The sequence below is a fragment of the Pelodiscus sinensis genome, chromosome 24, assembly GCF_049634645.1.
Source record: "Pelodiscus sinensis isolate JC-2024 chromosome 24, ASM4963464v1, whole genome shotgun sequence".
Classification (NCBI taxonomy): domain Eukaryota; kingdom Metazoa; phylum Chordata; order Testudines; family Trionychidae; genus Pelodiscus; species Pelodiscus sinensis.
This window is the reverse complement of record NC_134734.1, coordinates 23,141,883-23,158,488: the sequence shown is the minus strand read 5'-3', so window position 1 is coordinate 23,158,488 and position 16,606 is coordinate 23,141,883. Positions and strand designations below refer to the sequence as shown.

Genomic DNA, 16,606 nt, shown 5'->3' with positions numbered 1-16,606 from the left:
GACCGGCAACATTTGCATGTTCATTATGCAGATGAATAGGCAAAAACATTGCCAGTCCACCAAAAGTGCAGCCCCCAGAGCCAGCCCTAACCCCTAGAGCCCCCCCACCCCTTCACTACTCCCCAACGCCAGCCACTGATCCCAGGGTCCTCTGCACCCAACCCCGCCAGCCCTTAGAGCCACCACAGACCCTCCCCATTACCAGCCTCCTGTTCCCAGAGCCCCACTACATCCAACCCCCAGGCCAGTCCTCAGTATTAGCCCTATCCCCAGAGCCCTGCAGTGCCAGCCCTGCCCCCATAGCCCTCCCACTATTAGCTCAGCCTCTGGAGCCCCCCAGCACTAGCCCTGTCCCTGGAGCCCCCGGTGCCTGCTCTGCCCCCCTCACCTAGCCCTGCGTTGCTGCCCACATCATAGCAGCTCTGGGGGCCGGGGTATACTGCTCAGCCTCCCCCCCATGATTATTGGGAGAGGCGTGTCCTGCCCCGCCTCGCAGCCATCCAATGCCAGGGTCTCCTCCAGCTGCAGAAGAGTGCTTTCCTGCACTGTGCGAGGACTGGGTGGAGCAGCTTCATGTGGCCCTCCTGACACGCAGGAAAGCACTTCTGCACTGGGGAGGAGACCCTGCCCTGCCCTGGTGGGCCAAGGGGCCAGGACATGCCTCTCCCAACAGCAGCAGCGAGGGCAGCGTACCCCAGGCCTGGCCCCCAGAACCACTGCTCTAAGACAGTAATGCCATCCCCCCCCTGTCCAGGGAAGTCTCATTTCTTCCTAGGAGCTCAGAAGTCATGGGGGGGGCCATCCAGGAGCCCACTCCAGTGCAGCAGAGCTGGTGAGTCTGGCATGGCCTTCAGAGCTGAAATACCCAGCCTAACTGCCACATGTCCCAGAGCAGCCTGCAGGCCCTGTGGCTTCCCAGGGAGCCGGCAGCGGCGCAGCAGTGCTGTAACAGCCCAGCAATGGGAGAAGCCAGTGCCAATGTGTCTGTAGTGATCACTCAAGAGCCTTGTCAGCTCTTCTCCTTGGCGGGACCATTAGCAGGGGTGAGGCCAGTACCTCTGTGGCAGGTTTCAACCAAGCCTGCACCCCAGCTTCCCCTGAAATTCTGCACAGCACTGGAGGCCAGAAGAGCTGACAGGAGCCAGTGACAGAGCACAGGCGGTGATTACAGTTGGGAAACAAAGGAACTGGCCAGGGACGGGTCTGGCTCCAGTCCGCGCATGGCCAGAGGAACACCAAAAGGGAAAGGTCTATGTCCTTGTGCACAGACGCTGGAGAGGCGAGGTGTCGTCCCCACACCATGGCTGTAGGGGGGACCTACCGTCACTTCCCTTCTGGCTACTTGGTGCTTTAAGTCTGCCTCGGCCCAGCAGCTGCCCTGGGGTTCTACCCTCTCACCACTCGCCTCACAGCTGGTTTCCGCACACTGCCGCTTCCCCCCCCCACAGTGAAGGCAGGACATTCCCGACAGCTTTGCAGAGGCAACAGAAACCTGCTTAGTTTCATTACCTCGTGCAGGAGGCCCCCCCCCCCCCCCCCATGTCACAATGCACCTGCAGAGCAAGCAGCAGCTGGGGAGGCAACCATAAGCCACTTTGCATGTGGAGCCCTCTGATGCTCAGGGTACAGAAACTTGCATTTAGAGTCTTGGACAGAGTGAGACAGCTTAGTACTGGGGTGGGCAGACATTTTGGCCTGAGAGCCTAGAGGCAGGGAAGGCTGTGCCTCCCAAACACTCAGGTATGGACCAACTCCTTCCCTGCTCCCCCAGGCTCTCCTCCTGACTGCGCCACCCAGGGCAGAGCTGCAGATCAGGGCTGGCAGTGCAATAACTATGCTGCCCAGGTGCTGGGGGAGCGGCGCCTGCAGGGGAGGGGCCAGTACTAGCTCCTCCTAGGCAAGGCAGTCCCAACCCTACTCCCCATAAGGAACTGAGGGGCCCGACAGGCCAGACAGCCCATGGGCCAAGAGGGCTCCTCACACAAGTAAGGCCCTGTTAGTGGCAGCCTAAAGCCAGAAGACATCTGGGCCCGACTCCTGTGATCTGCACTCTACCCAGAACACACAGGGCTGCAACAAGCCAGGGTGGCAGTGTCCATGTTCCCATGACAACTGCTGGCTTAGCTAGAATATGACAATACCAATTACAAAAGAATCCTTATGAGGCTGCAAATAACGAGCTGAACCAAGGCCTGGGAGTGGCCACCCCTATTGCACAGCAGAGTCTCTACAGCTAGAGTAGATTTGCACCAGCCAAGTGCAGGGCTGTCCCTGGACTCCTAGCTGCAGTGCTGCCTGCTTATCTCACAGGGCACCTCCTTCCACTCACTCACAAGTTAGGTGTGTCTTCCGCCCTAAGGCCAACTTCCTCACTTCAGTCCCCCTCCCAGCTGACTTTAGACCTAGCAAAGCCTCTATTGATCTGGCTGAACAGGCCAGCGACCGACAGCAAGACAATCAGCGCATCAGATCCAAGCCTCGTCTTCCACAGGCCTTGCTACCCGGATCCGACTATCCCTTTGCCCTCAGGAAACCCATCTGGTTTCAGACCAGCTTGGGCAGAGGTCAGCCCCAGGGTCATGACTTTCTGACCTGCTCTCAGCCAGGGCTGTCCAGGGTGAGGCATGAAGAACCTGGAGCCCAATTTTCCCTTCCAACTCCCACTGATGGCAGCCTGTTTGTGGGTGCCTTCAGAGCTCTGAGGTCTCTCCACAGTTTGTATTCCAGTCTGCTGTGAAGGCACTTAGGTGAGTAGGAGCCCAGTGAGTAGAAGGCAGGGAAAGCCCTCTGCCCATTCCATATTCTACAGCTGACCAGAAGGCAGCACAGCCACTCCTTACAGCCAGTTCACATGCTGTGGTCAGTGTCAGACTAGACTGCAAGGACACCGTATTGGTCAGCTTATGGCCTGGTCTGCACCAGCATTAGGGTAGCACTATAATGCAGCCTCCGCCTTTGCAACTCAACTCCACCTCCACACGAGGCATGGCGCTTTGCTGCCGCTGCATCACCTGCCTGGAGTATTGCTGCCTTTCAGAAGCTGCCGCTACTGCCCTAGGCTGACAGTGAAATTGGTGAAGTGCCCTTCGTGAGGACACAGGCAGTGCAGCGTGGACGTGGAAAGGATGCAATTACTGCCATGGCTGTGGGCTTGTCTTCACTACATGGTGGACGGGCACTGCCGCGATCAATCCATCAGTGGTCAATTTATCGCATTTGCTTAAACGCTATGAGCCCACCTCCAAGCACAATCCCATTGTATGCCACCACACCGAGAAGAGACGTCAATCGACGGGAGAGCTGCCTCTGCCCCCATGGAAGACACCATGTTAAATATGCTGACATCAGCTACATGACTTGTCTTAGATTGATGGGGGAAGCAGTGTAGACTAGGCCCATACGTCAACCTAAGTTACCGCGGCTTCAGTCTAACTTACACTTGCACTAAGACCTTGATGTGGTTACTTCTTCCTGCCCCGATTCCAGCAATTCCAGACCAGCCTGTCTATCCAACCCTGCCTCACGTACTTTCTTAACAAGGGCTTCAGTATTCAAGAGCACCATGAACGGAGCAATTTTGTTGCTCTGCTCATTAAGCCAGTATTTCAGCTGGATGGAAAGTCTGGGAGTTCCCCCCAGAGTTCCTGCACTGGCAGCTCAATTGCTATCACTTGCATTTTCCCAGAACACTTCAGTCCACGCCAAGCACCACTCACACCTTTTGTGCTTTGAGCCCTAGCTGTCATCCTTCCCCTATTTCCCCTCAATGGTTCAGGACTGAGTCAGACCAGGAAATACCCAGACACAGGAGAGATGCAGACTGATAAGACAACCCCTCCCCTTGCAAGTCCCAAGCTACACCAGGCCAAAACAGCCTTGACTTGGAAAGCTCAGGAGTAAGGGAAAATCCACCAACTGTCTAGAGAACCCTTTCCACAGCTGATCAATTATTCTGCCAGCGTGCTTAGTTAGGCTTCCAAGGATACCGTGTGTCTGAGCTGGGAGAGGGCTCTGGGTATCTTAGGACAAACCGATTGAGGCAAGCATAAGGAATCACTTCATTTCCCAGTGCAGATTCTCAGGCCTCTGCTCAGAGTTTGAGTGAAACAGACAACCCAGAGCAGCCTATTCATCAGTGCACACCAAGAAATCAGTGAAGCAGTGACAAATGCAGAAGTGCAGTGTGACAACACTGTGGGTCAGAGTAGACTCCACCCCACCCTTCCTTCCGCCATAGATGCAGTTGCTACTATTCAGGATATCCTCAAATTGGATCTCCTTAAATGGAGCCAGAAGAGATTCCCTGGCTAGGTGAGCCCCTGGCCAGAGGGCCATCTGGCTGAGTGAGGTATGCCAGCACCATTCAGAGAAAAGTAAACTCCACCTCGCCTTTGCTGACAGCCACCATTTTGGAGCAGCAGCTTCCAAATAGTTGTGTGCTGAGGTAATGCTGGAATTTGTAGAAAACCAGACTAAGTTTACACAGATGTTCAAACAGGCCCAGACTTCATTGGAGTGCTGCTGTACAGATCTGAGTTTCTAGTACAGTCATGCCACACAAATAGGTGGATTTCTTAGCCAATCACTACAGCTTCCTGAGAGAGTTACCTACCCTAAACTGACACAATACCCAACATGAGTCACCCGAATTTCTCATAAGGAGTCAACAGTACAGTGAGCAGAAAGCCACACCAGTATTCCAAGCAACACCTCGGATTAGTGGGAGTGCCCCGTACAGCACTGCTGTAGACCTGGACAGCCTTTCAACAAAGAACAGCCTGGAATGTGAACAAGCAATGCTAGCTACACACCTCTTCAAACAGAGCCCGGAGACAAAGGAGGCAGTCTCAGCAAGGGAAGATTGTAAAGGGAAGGTGGAATCAGATCTCTGGAAATAAATGAGATCAAAACCTGAAGGAAGTCTTTAAAAGGGAGGTCTGAAAAAGTCTTACACCACCCCCCACGAGAATTATCAGGCTTGTCTTTCTGAAGACCTAGTAACTAAACAAGTGACCCAGTTTGCACATTCCTATTGCCACCTTTGTAAGGGGCGAGTCTCGAGCCTAGAGCTTGGTATACCTGTAGGCCAGCCACGGCCTCAAGGAGATATGCAGACCTCAGTCCCTGTCACTACATGGCTGACCAGAAGCAAGATCACCTGATAACCACCAGAGGAGAGTCCTTGCAGGACCAGACATCCCCTCCAGCAGTACATGCCAGTGCAGCTGAACACAGAAGTGACGCAATGTGAAGTTATTGCTTTCACCACTTCAGAAACTCAGTGGCTGGCCCACCCATTTCTCATCTCTCACTCACTGGTTAGAAGTGCAGGTTTCTCTGTTCAGGTTTGAAGCTCTGCCCCTCACCAAGTTAGTGGGCCAGGAGCATGCCAGTGACTGCAGAGTCTAGGGAGTTTTGCCTAATCCTACTAGCCATTTGCACAGTTGCTTGCTCTACTGGAGGAGAACGGGGGTGTCCTGGCATATACTCCAGAGAGGTTTCTCAGCTCTTTGCCACCACTTCATTCTGCTGGGCGTCTGCATGCTGGGAAAGCATTCAGGGTATGCCATTGTTCCAACTGCCAGAGCCCCTCCTCCACGCTGGCTTCAAACGAGTATTACTTAGCTATGCCAACAAAGCTGCCCAATGTAGTGTTGGTCAATAAGCCATATTGGTCATGAACAGAAACGATTTCTCTGCACCCATTAGTGGGAATCTTCCTATGGGAAGGGAAAGGTTTACAACAAGGTAACCGTGTAACCCCTGAAAATCTCAACAGTGACATGGCTACGCACTGTGGGCTCTGTAGTATAATGCTTAGCTTTGTACAGCAGAGCCGCCTCCCAAGGATCGGGGCTGCCAGCCCTTACCCTCGCAGCTTCCGGGGAGGTGGCTTCACTGCCCTGCCACAGCAAAGCCACCTCCCCAGGAGCCAGCTGAGTGTAACCATGGCCATTATCCATCAGTTTATTAGTTAAATGGTTTCTTGATTATATTCTAGCATCCCTAGTTTAACACAACTGGGTCACTCAGGACTCTGAAAAGGCATTTCAGGAAAGGGAAACAGATTGCCTTTTGTAGAGCTGTAAAACCGTCAAATACACGAGGCTTATTGGGTAGCAAGTCGACTACTCATTCTCCCCATCTGCTGCTGCCTCTATATCAGAGGCAGCAAGGGGGGAAGCAGGAGCTGGCAGGAGCCATCTTAAAAGCCCCCGTCCCCCCAGCACAGTTTCCACAGTGTGGGGCATGGGGACCAGGTACAAGTAGAGACTGAAGCAGTCACTGCGGGCACCAGGTCCTCAACTGCTGCAATTCTGCCTTTTAAATGTACTAAGAGCAGGACATGGCCGATTCCTCCCCCCCGGCACCGGCTGCAGGCCCTTGGACCCCCCAGAGCCCCATCTAGGCCAGGCCTGCAAGGGGGGCGCCACGCCCCAGTGGAAGCACCCTGCTCTTACTACATTTAAAAGAGAGCCACAGCAGGATTAGCCCCCAGGGCCAGCACAAGGCAGGACTGCTTAGTCCCAGCTCACACTGTCCCCAGGGAGTTAACCTAAACTTTAGTGGGGATAGCAAGAGCCTCCCCCCATCGACTAGTCAAGGAAATCCCATTGCATCCCCCCCCCCATCAACTACTCGATTAGCTGATCAATCACGATTTAACATAGCTAGTCTTGTGTACTAGGGAGCTTTCTTGGCATGTCTGAAGGTGGTGATAGATTTTAGCCCACTTGATTAAAAACCCACCAGAAAACTAATTTTTCTTCAATACTTCAGAACCCCTTCCCACACCCTCTAGGATTTAGACACTGATCAGCTTAGTGCAGCAGCCTCTGCCATGCATAGCATCCCTGCCATTGTCAGAGCAGCTCACCACAAGATGGGCCGGCTCGTGAACGCTACTTCTGGATCGGATATGCCCGTTTGCTAGGACCAAAGACTACGAGCAGGGAGACTTTTTAGCAACGAGGGAAAGCTGCTGGTTAAAAGCTTCCAGGAGCCAGGGTGTTAAGCCCTGGAAGTTGGCACACACAGCCCTGGAGTCACCATCCCGCCAGTCAGCCACAGAACCAGTCGGTGACGCCGAACTGGTTTTACCAGGGACACACGGAGCCTCCGCAGAGCCAGGCTGCCCGCGGGCAAGGGACACCGGGAGCAGCCACCGGCCGAACCCGGAGCCGGAGCAGGGCAGGGGATGGGGCTGCCACGCACCCACCCTCCCCGCCCACCACGTGGGGCCCACTCCCGACCACAAGCCGAGCGCCGGGAGCCCCAAGGCTCCGCGCAGGACCCGCGGCTGCAGAGGCGGGGCGGCCGATCCCCTGGGCCCCCAGAGCCCCATCCGGCCCCGCCCAGGCCGGGCCCGCGGGGGAGGGGGCCACGCCCCGGCGGAAGCGGCCGGCAGGGCGGGATGGCGGCGCCAACGGCCAAGCGCACGTGAGCCCGCCGTGTGGGGGGAGGGGGGCGCAGCACTGAGCCCCCCCCAATGTGCCGCCTCGTTTCCTGAGCCGCGAGCGGAAGAGCCGCCGCCCCACAGGGAGCCGACCGGCCCCTCCCCCCCCCGCCCGCGCTACCTGCTCGCGGTTGCGCCGCTCGGCCTCCACCTCGCGCTGCAGCCGGTCCGCGCGCTCCTCCGCGTCGTCCGCCTGCTGCTGCAGCACCTGGATCTTGCGCTTCACCGCCTCGATGGTGGTGACCCCGGCCATGGCTGCGAGCGACTGCGGCCGCGCGCCGCGCCCCGCCTCAAATACCGGGAGCCGCCCGCCCGGAAGTGACCTCACTTCCGCACCGGGCCCCGGATGCAGCCCGCCTCCCGCCTCCCGCCTCCCGCCCGGGTTGCCATGGGGACGAGCCACCGGCGGGGCTGGCAGCCCCGCCCCCGGCCCCGCGCCCCGCGCCCCGCCCCCTCTGAGCCCTGATCAGTGACACCCCAAACCGCGCCCCTCCCCCCCTGAGCCCTGATCAGTGACACCCCAAACCGCGCCCCTCCCCCCCTGAGCCCTGATCAGTGACACCCCAAACCGCGCCCCGCCCCCTCTGAGCCCCGATCTGTGACACCCCAAACCGCGCCCCTCCCCCCTCTGAGCCCCGATCTGTGACACCCCAAACCGCGCCCCTCCCCCCCTGAGCCCTGATCAGTGACACCCCAAACCGCGCCCCGCCCCCTCTGAGCCCCGATCTGTGACACCCCAAACCGCGCCCCTCCCCCCTCTGAGCCCCGATCTGTGACACCCCAAACTGCGCCCCGCCCCCTCCGAGCCCCGATCTGTGACACCCCAAACCGCGCCCCTCCCCCTCCGAGCCCCGATCTGTGACACCCCAAACCGCGCCCCTCCCCCTCTGAGCCCCGATCTGTGACACCCCAAACCGCGCCCCTCCCCCTCCGAGCCCCGATCTGTGACACCCCAAACCGCGCCCCTCCCCCCTCTGAGCCCCGATCTGTGACACCCCAAACTGCGCCCCGCCCCCTCCGAGCCCCGATCTGTGACACCCCAAACCGCGCCCCTCCCCCTCTGAGCCCCGATCTGTGACACCCCAAACCGCGCCCCGCCCCCTCTGAGCCCCGATCTGTGACACCCCAAACCGCGCCCCGCCCCCTCTGAGCCCCGATCTGTGACACCCCAAACTGCGCCCCTCCCCCTCCGAGCCCCGATCTGTGACACCCCAAACCGCGCCCCTCCCCCTCTGAGCCCCGATCTGTGACACCCCAAACTGCGCCCCGCCCCCTCCGAGCCCCGATCTGTGACACCCCAAACCGCGCCCCTCCCCCTCTGAGCCCCGATCTGTGACACCCCAAACCGCGCCCCTCCCCCTCTGAGCCCCGATCTGTGACACCCCAAACCGCGCCCCTCCCCCTCTGAGCCCCGATCTGTGACACCCCAAACCGCGCCCCTCCCCCTCTGAGCCCCGATCTGTGACACCCCAAACCGCGCCCCTCCCCCTCTGAGCCCCGATCTGTGACACCCCAAACCGCGCCCCTCCCTCTCCGAGCCCCGATCTGTGACACCCCAAACTGCGCCCCTCCCCCCTCTGAGCCCCGATCTGACACCCCAAACCGCGCCCCGCCCCCTCTGAGCCCCGATCTGACACCCCAAACCGCGCCCCTCCCCCCTCCGAGCCCCGATCTGTGACACCCCAAACCGCGCCCCTCCCCCTCTGAGCCCCGATCTGTGACACCCCAAACCGCGCCCCTCCCCCTCTGAGCCCCGATCTGTGACACCCCAAACCGCGCCCCTCCCCCTCTTAGCCCCGATCTGTGACACCCCAAACCGCGCCCCTCCCTCTCCGAGCCCCGATCTGTGACACCCCAAACCGCGCCCCTCCCCCTCTGAGCCCCGATCTGTGACACCCCAAACCGCGCCCCTCCCCCCTCTGAGCCCCAGTCTGTGACACCCCAAACTGCGCCTCTCCCCCTCTCCGAGCCCCAGTCTGACTCCCCAAACCTCATCCCTCCCCCTCTCTGAGCCCGTCGTTGACACCCCAGAGCCACATACTCCCGAGCCCCAGTCTGATACCCCAAACCATACCCTCTTCCCCTCTCTTATCCCCAATCTGTCACACCCCAAAGTCACAGTACCCCACAGTCTGTCAGGGTCCCTGTGCTCAAAGTTACACTGTGTAGGTAAACCCTGAAACTCCTATCCCATAGACCCCAATGTGTGAGGCGCACTCCCCCCCAACTCTCAGCCTGCCCCTAAAACAACCCCCATAGGGAACACACACTAGTGAGTGTAAAGGCCAGAGTCCCCACTAAGGCCCCAAAAGCCACAACCTGCCCCTCCCCCCATGAACCCATCCCCAAAGTCCCAGAGTTACAACTTGCTCATAGCCCCACCAATCCCAGCCACCCCGTGGGGGCAAAAAAACTCAACTGAAAATCAGTGTTGCCTGTAAGCTGAGCCCTTGGGTGGCCACTCAGGAGAGATTCAGGTTTCACCCAGCTGATTAGCAGAGCGCCCACAGCAGATGTGGCAGCAGATGTGTCTACTGGTGGTGCACATCTGCCCATGTCTCGGTGCACAGAAAAACATTTGTTCTGCACAGGAATAAATTGGAGGGAACATTGCTAATAATAGACCTAGGACTCGCTGATGCCGCACACAGACAAGCTACGAACAGTCCCCCCGCATGCCTGTAGCCCTGCTGCCTGTCCCAGTTTCCTCATGATCCTCCATTTCGTTAGGTAGCTGCCCTGAGAAATCGTTCAGGGCGCTCAGCCCGCGCTGCCAGCTAACAGTGTCATGCCTCAGCACCATCCCAGCGCCCAGCCCTACTCCCAGGAGTCCCCCGGCCACCCACACGGACCCCAGCCCACGAGATCATATGCATATATGGGCATGAAGATAGACTTCATCATCTTCCCTCCCAGAACAGCAGCACAAGCCTCTGCGGGTGCAGCTAGACATTCCATTCAGCTGGGCTCACACATGGCTCACTCCTCCCACGGCTTCCCCCCAGCAGGATGAGGGGGACGCCATGGCTCCAGCTCCGGCTCCAGCCAGCTGCCAGGAGTTGCTGCTCCATTGTCTCTGGATGGGAACCGGACTCACACTCTGTAGCACCCTTTTTCTTCTGAAGTGTCTTTAGCTTTTGGGAAAGATCAGCTGCCTCTGTTCTAGGGCTCTGCTCCAGTGGTGTAGCCACAAGAGGCCACTTGGGTGGGTGGGCAAGAATGGGGGGCAGGGGAGCAGGACAGTAGGGATGGGGCCACCTCCTCCCCCAACTGGCCTGGGGGGAACGGACAGGGCTGCACCTGGAGAGCGGGGCCTTCATGCAAGGGTTTGCCCTGTTTCCCCGCCTGCCTGGCGCTCCAGGCCGGGGGTGGTGTTCCAGTGCATGTTCTAGCCCTGCTACTTCCACACCCTGGCTGGAGTGATGGGGGAGGGATAAGCCCCCACACCCCGGCCCCGCTCCCCAGCTGCAGTGATGGGCGGAGGGGGGTAAGCCCCCACACTCCAGCCCCGCTCCCCAGCTGCAGTGATGGGCGGAGGGGGATAAGCCCCCACACCCCGGCCCCGCTCCCCAGCTGCAGTGATGGGCGGAGGGGGGTAAGCCCCCACACCCCGGCCCCGCTCCCCAGCTGGCTTGCCAGGAGGAGTAGGGTCAGACCCCATACTCTGATCCCGCTCCCTGGCTGAAGCACTGGGTGGGCTGGCGAGGGGTGGACCTGGATGCGAAGTGCATGGGCCATGGCCCACTCATAGATACACGCCTGCTCTGCCCCTGACCTGGAAGGACCCCCAGCCTAGCTTTTCTGCTGGGCACAATGGAGAGTGGTGGGACGGAGTGGATCACAGGCATCCCCTTGGGGGTGTCACCCTGGGTGCTGGGCATGCCTCTGAGCCCACCCCCCTGCCCTCTGGGGCGCTCTACCTCCCTGTCTGCTGGGCCAGAAGCTCTGGTCTCCCCCAGCCAAGGTGCAGAGTTGGGGTCACAGCCCCAAGGGGCCCCCTGTGATCCAACCCATCACAGGCGGGGCTCTCAGGGAATGAGTTCCAGCTCTCTGACAGTCTCCCCACCCCCACCCAGCCGCCTTGGGATTGCACTAAACTGCGCCAGATGGCTGGGGTCCCCAAAGGACCATATGCCAGCTGGGGATTCCTATGTGCTCCCCCGCCCGCCCTCCGCCAGCCCCACTCTGGCCCCTGTGGCGGGCAGCGCGGAAGGAAGAACGGGCAGGCAGCAAAACAGGTGCTGAGGAAGATCCAGCCTCTGCCCCCCCCTTCTCCAGAGGGTGAGACGAGAGTTCAGACTCCACGGCCCACGCAGCCCTCGGCCTCCCCTAGGCTGCTGGCTTATGTGGCCATCAGCTGCCTGCCGCCACGGGGCAACCGTGTCCCCAAAGACACAGGCTGACGAGGCCGCTGAGCGGCCGTGACCCTGGGCCCGCGCCATGGGGCCAGGTCCCACACAAGCCTTCGGCTGAGCGGTGTCTTCCACAGAGCCGCCGCGCCCAGCACCATGTGAGGAACGGGTCGCGCGGGGCCTGATCCGCTCTGCCACCAGCTTCTGCCCCTCGCAGGGCTACATTCCCCCAGTAGCTCACAGCTCCCCCGGGCCTGTGCTCTCGAGTGCAGCAGGGTTCGGCCCAGACATGCCGGGAAGCCCAGCCGTTTCAGCTAGCACCGAACCCTCTCTGCCACCTCTAGCCTGCGCCCAGACGGCGGCCCCTCTGCCTTGGGAATCTGTCAGCGGCGCCCGGTGCGGGGCCTGCGGCTTTTACTCCCAAAGAGAACCCCTGTTGCGCCCGATTTGTGCTACTGCCCCATTCCCACAGAGTTTTACCACCAAAACACAATGTGCCCATCAGCACGCCAACACCTTCCCACAAGCCTTGGCACAGGAGAAAGCATAAGGGGAAGCAGGGATAGCTCAGTGGTATGAGCATTGGCCTGCTAAACCCAGGGTTGTGAGTTCAATCCTTGCGGAGGCCATTTGGGGGCAAAAATTTGTCAGGGATGGTACTTGGTCCTGCTGTGAAGGCAGGGGACTGGTGGCCTTTCAAGGTCCCTTCTGGCTCTAGGAGATAGGCAATCTCCATTAATTTATAACCACGTGCTGACCCAGTTCAGATGTGCTCTCTGCAGACATGGTCAGGCTGGGAAGTGTGACACATCCCCTGCAAGGCCTGTTCCTGGCTTGGTGGTGGCAGTGTGATTTCACACCAGCTTGCTTACTTATCTGTCTGAAACTGGCGACAGCCTGGCTGGCACTGGCACTGGGGAAGGTACAGCAAGCCAAGCCTCTAGCACCAGCTTTGCACTGATATGCGTGTGTCCACACAGAGGTTTAACTAACACGTTTTCAATCTGACTGAAGTTAATCCAGCACAACAGCAGTGTGTAAACAGGCTCTAGAGAAACTGCCCATTTTCTGCCTGGTACAGCTAAGCGGTGGGTTTGTCCTTTGCCGTGGTTTGCAGGGCCTGAGTCCTGAGCACTATGCTCCAGCCACGTTCAGAGACAATGCCCACCGACGTAACAGAGAGATCGGCCCGTGCAAAGACATCCAGACTGAAGCCTGCTGTGTGTGGTGAGACCCAGCCCCTGAGAACCTGGCAAGTCCACAAAGTGATCACAAGAGGGGCCTGGAAAGAGCAGTCCGAAGACAGGACAGTGAGAGGGGGGCCGGGGGAACGTGGAAAGAAAGAGGGTGAGCTGCAGAGGAAAGAAAACCCCAGAACCCACTGACCAGAGGGGTCCCGGTTCAGAACGGTCCCTAAACACGAGTCTACCCTTAAGGACCGAAGTAGCACACGGGGATTTTTCACCTCCTGAAGCAGCTGGCTGACTCGGGCCTAAAGGAGCAAGCCCTGAGCAAAGCCACACGGGTAGAAGCATCGTGACAGAGTGAGGGAGCTGTCTACTTTGTAACCTGGTGTTTCTGCCTGTTCTGTATGGTGTTACGTGTGATTCCAAATGGCTCATCCACATGGGTATTGGTGGTGGACTCCTAAGGGCCAGCCTCAGAAGATAAGAAGATAAGAAGATAACAACTTTGTTCCCAGAGGGTACGTCTAGACGACAGGCTTTTGTTAACAGAAGTTTTGTCGACAGATACTGTCAACAAAGCTTCTGTCGACAAAGAGCATCTAGACGACATCCAGTTCTGCTGACAAAGCAAGGCGCTTTGTCGACATGACAGTGTGGACGCAAAGGACAGTGTCGATGCAATAACGCCTTTTATCGACAGAACTCTGTCAACAGACGGCGTTATTCCTCGTAGAATGAGGTTTACAGCCGTCAACAAAACTGCTGAGTTCTGTCCCCTTTTTTCCATAAAACCCTGTAGTCTAGACACCCAGAGAGAGAGAGACAATGGGATGTAGGTGGGGACTGTCCCCAGGCTGGGAGGGTAGGGCCTGGGAGTTGAGTCAGTCTCGGGGGGTAGGATGAGGTGAGGAGACTGAGAGCAGGAAAGGGGGGTTCAGGGCCTGTGAGCCCCTCCCCCCCGAGGGATACGGCTGTCTGCTCCCGGGGCCTGTGCTACGCTGTGTCCCTGAGAACCAATAAAACCTTCTACTCTACCGGCTGCCTGAGAGTCACATCTGGCTGCAAATGGGGGTGCAGGGTCAGGGACCCCCCATGTGCCCTCACAGTCACCCCTGGCCATGCTGAAGCTGGTGCGGAGCCAGAGTGTTCCTGTTCACCGCACCAGTGCCTGCCCCTCCCCGAGGGCTCTCCCCAGCCTCTAGGCGGCTCTCAGGGCTGGCCTTTGGGGCGGAGGGGAGGGCGCCCCGGGAGCAGCCTGCCTTCCCTGTCCTGTGCTCCCGGCCGTGCCGGGCGGAGAGGTGGCTATTCCGCACACCGCTGTCCCGGGAAGCCAGCCGAGCCTGCGGGCTGCACCCAGGACTCGTTTCTGGCTCCCATCGGCAGGGGGCCACTTTCTCCTCCTTGTGTCCACTCAGGCATCCTCCGCGGGGCATCCTGTTCCACCCGGCAGCGGGCGGGGGCGGCGAGAGGTGCTGAAAGCTCCTGCATCCCTCAAATCCCCGGGGATGATAAATCTGAACAGCCCGTCCCCTGCTAATTCTCCGCAGCAGCTGCATGGCACTCTGACAGCGCTCAGCCGCGGGCCGGACGGGCGGCGCGGAGCGAAACCCTATGCCGCCCGCGCTATTGTTTGCCTGGAAACCGCGGCCAACAATAGCCGGGCTGTGCAGAGGGGGCCGCGGCGAGTCCCCTGCCCCGCCAGGGCCCATGGCGCCTTCTCTATTTCCACAGGGCCTAGCTCCGTCCACAGCTCGGATGGCTCTAGGATTCCTACAGCCACGGAGAGGCCCAGGATCCTGGCCAGTGCCTTGGAGCCACGTAGCCCTCACCTACCCTCCCCCCCCGGGCTTTGCTTTCAAACTGCCCCTGACTGCCCCTTCCTCTCATCCCCGGCCGGCCCGGAGCCTTCTCCTCCGCAGCTCAGCTCCCCGGCCACTTGGCCCATCAGCTCGGCACTGGAACACGCCCTGCCCGCTCCCCGCCGGCGCGCCGGCCCGCCCGGACTCTGCCCTCTGACTCTGCCTGCGCACAGCTCCCCCGCCCAGGGTGCCTGGAAGCTGCTCCCCGGAAGGAGGAAAGTAGCAGGAGGGAGCGAAGCCAGGCCCCTGCCCCGGGAGTTGCCACAACACGAGGCCCCGATTCCGTCCTGAGGCGGCCCTGGGAGCAGACCCTCTGCGGGCAGGGGGCTGGAGCTGGTTCCATGGCAGAGGCAGGGGCCCACCAGAGCCCAGGCCCCTCCCAGGCACTGCCCTTCCGTCCCAGCCGCGCCCTGCCCCTGCCCCGCTATTGCCTGGGTGGGATTTGCTGCCCCTTTGCCGCGTGCCCAGGGCCCAGAGCACAAGTGCAGGTTCCCGCCCTGCTGTCCTGGCGGCCCTGTGAGCGTAGTGAGGAGCCGCACGCCCCGGGCAGCCGGGCAGGAAACGCAGCAGCTGAAAATACCCTTATCTGTCCCAGTTGTTCCTTGTGGCCGGGCTGTGCGGTTGGTGCTTCCACAATGTCACATCGCTGCAGGCAGCTGCTTCCCGCCACGCTGCAGGGCTGCTCCGGGCACCGCCGGCCAGCCCAGGGAGCCAGGATGCCTCTGTGTCACTGCACACTCACTCACTCACGCACACCGTGCACACTGCACACTCACTCACTCACGCACACCGTGCACACTGCACACTCACTCACTCCACGTGCACACGCCACATCCACGGTACAGCCCTGTGCACACCTTGCACACCACACAGATGCACACTCCTTGCACACCTGGCACGCCGCACAGCCCTGCACACCTTGCACGCCGCACACCCCCTGCACACCTTGCACACCGCACAACTGCACATCCCCTGCACATCTTGCACACCGCACAGCCGCACACCCCTTGCACACCGCACAGCTGCACAGCCACCCACCCCTGCACGCCTTGCACACTGCACAGCCGCTCACCCCTGCACACCTTTCACACTGCACAACTACACACCCCCTATACACCTTGCACACCGCACAACCTCATACCCCTGCACACCTTGCATGCTCCACAACTGCACACCCCCTGTACACCTTGCACACTGCACAGCCGCACACCCCTGCACACCTTGCACAATGTGCACCCTCTCACACCCTGTGCACACCCTGTACCCCGCACACCCACTGTCAAGTTGGCACGGCCGAGTCTTCCACAAGGGATTTTCCTGCTGGTGAGAGGTGGCCTTGTGTCAGCCCTAGGGACGAAGGCCCCTTCCCCCCAAGAGAAGGGATCCCTAGGCACCGGGCTCCCGCCTCTGAGCCTGACCGCCTCTAGCAGAGAGAGGGGAGTTCAGGCTCCAAGCCCCATCCCAGTCAGCTGCAGCGTGCACCCCCATGCTAGGCCCTGGACACAGCCCAGGGCCCTGACACACCGGCCTGGCAGTGCCTCACCCTCGTGCCAACGCGCCGCCCACACTGTTTGCCTCGGGCCTAGGGGGCTGCGCCTCGGGCGGGACCCTGCCTAGCCCCAGCCACGCTGCCGCCGCGCTCCCAGGATGCCTTGTGCTCGAGAGCGGGGATAAGCGCCCTCCTCCCGGAGCCGGGCAGCCCAGCCTCCGGGCAGGCGCTCAGCCGGGCAAAGGAGAAAATCCCAGGCCGTT

General features: G+C 60.0%; 1 protein-coding gene across 14 annotated transcripts in view; it reads right to left on the bottom strand.

Moving 5' to 3' along the window:
• Positions 1 to 16,606, bottom strand: part of TPM3 (tropomyosin 3) — a 42,632-nt gene that overhangs the window by 21,792 nt on the left and 4,234 nt on the right. For 3 of the 14 annotated variants that reach the window (XM_075907325.1, XM_075907327.1, XM_075907330.1), the window contains exon 1: positions 7,578 to 7,763. The exons of 5 other annotated variants lie outside the window; for them this stretch is intronic. In XM_075907325.1, the coding sequence (XP_075763440.1) occupies positions 7,578 to 7,709 (132 nt within the window). In that variant the 5' untranslated portion in view covers positions 7,710 to 7,763. Of the gene's footprint in view, positions 1 to 1,321; positions 1,342 to 7,577; positions 7,767 to 16,606 lie in introns of those variants that run through there. 6 more of the 14 variants (XM_075907328.1, XM_075907329.1, XM_075907326.1 and 3 more) reach the window with 5 other exon arrangements.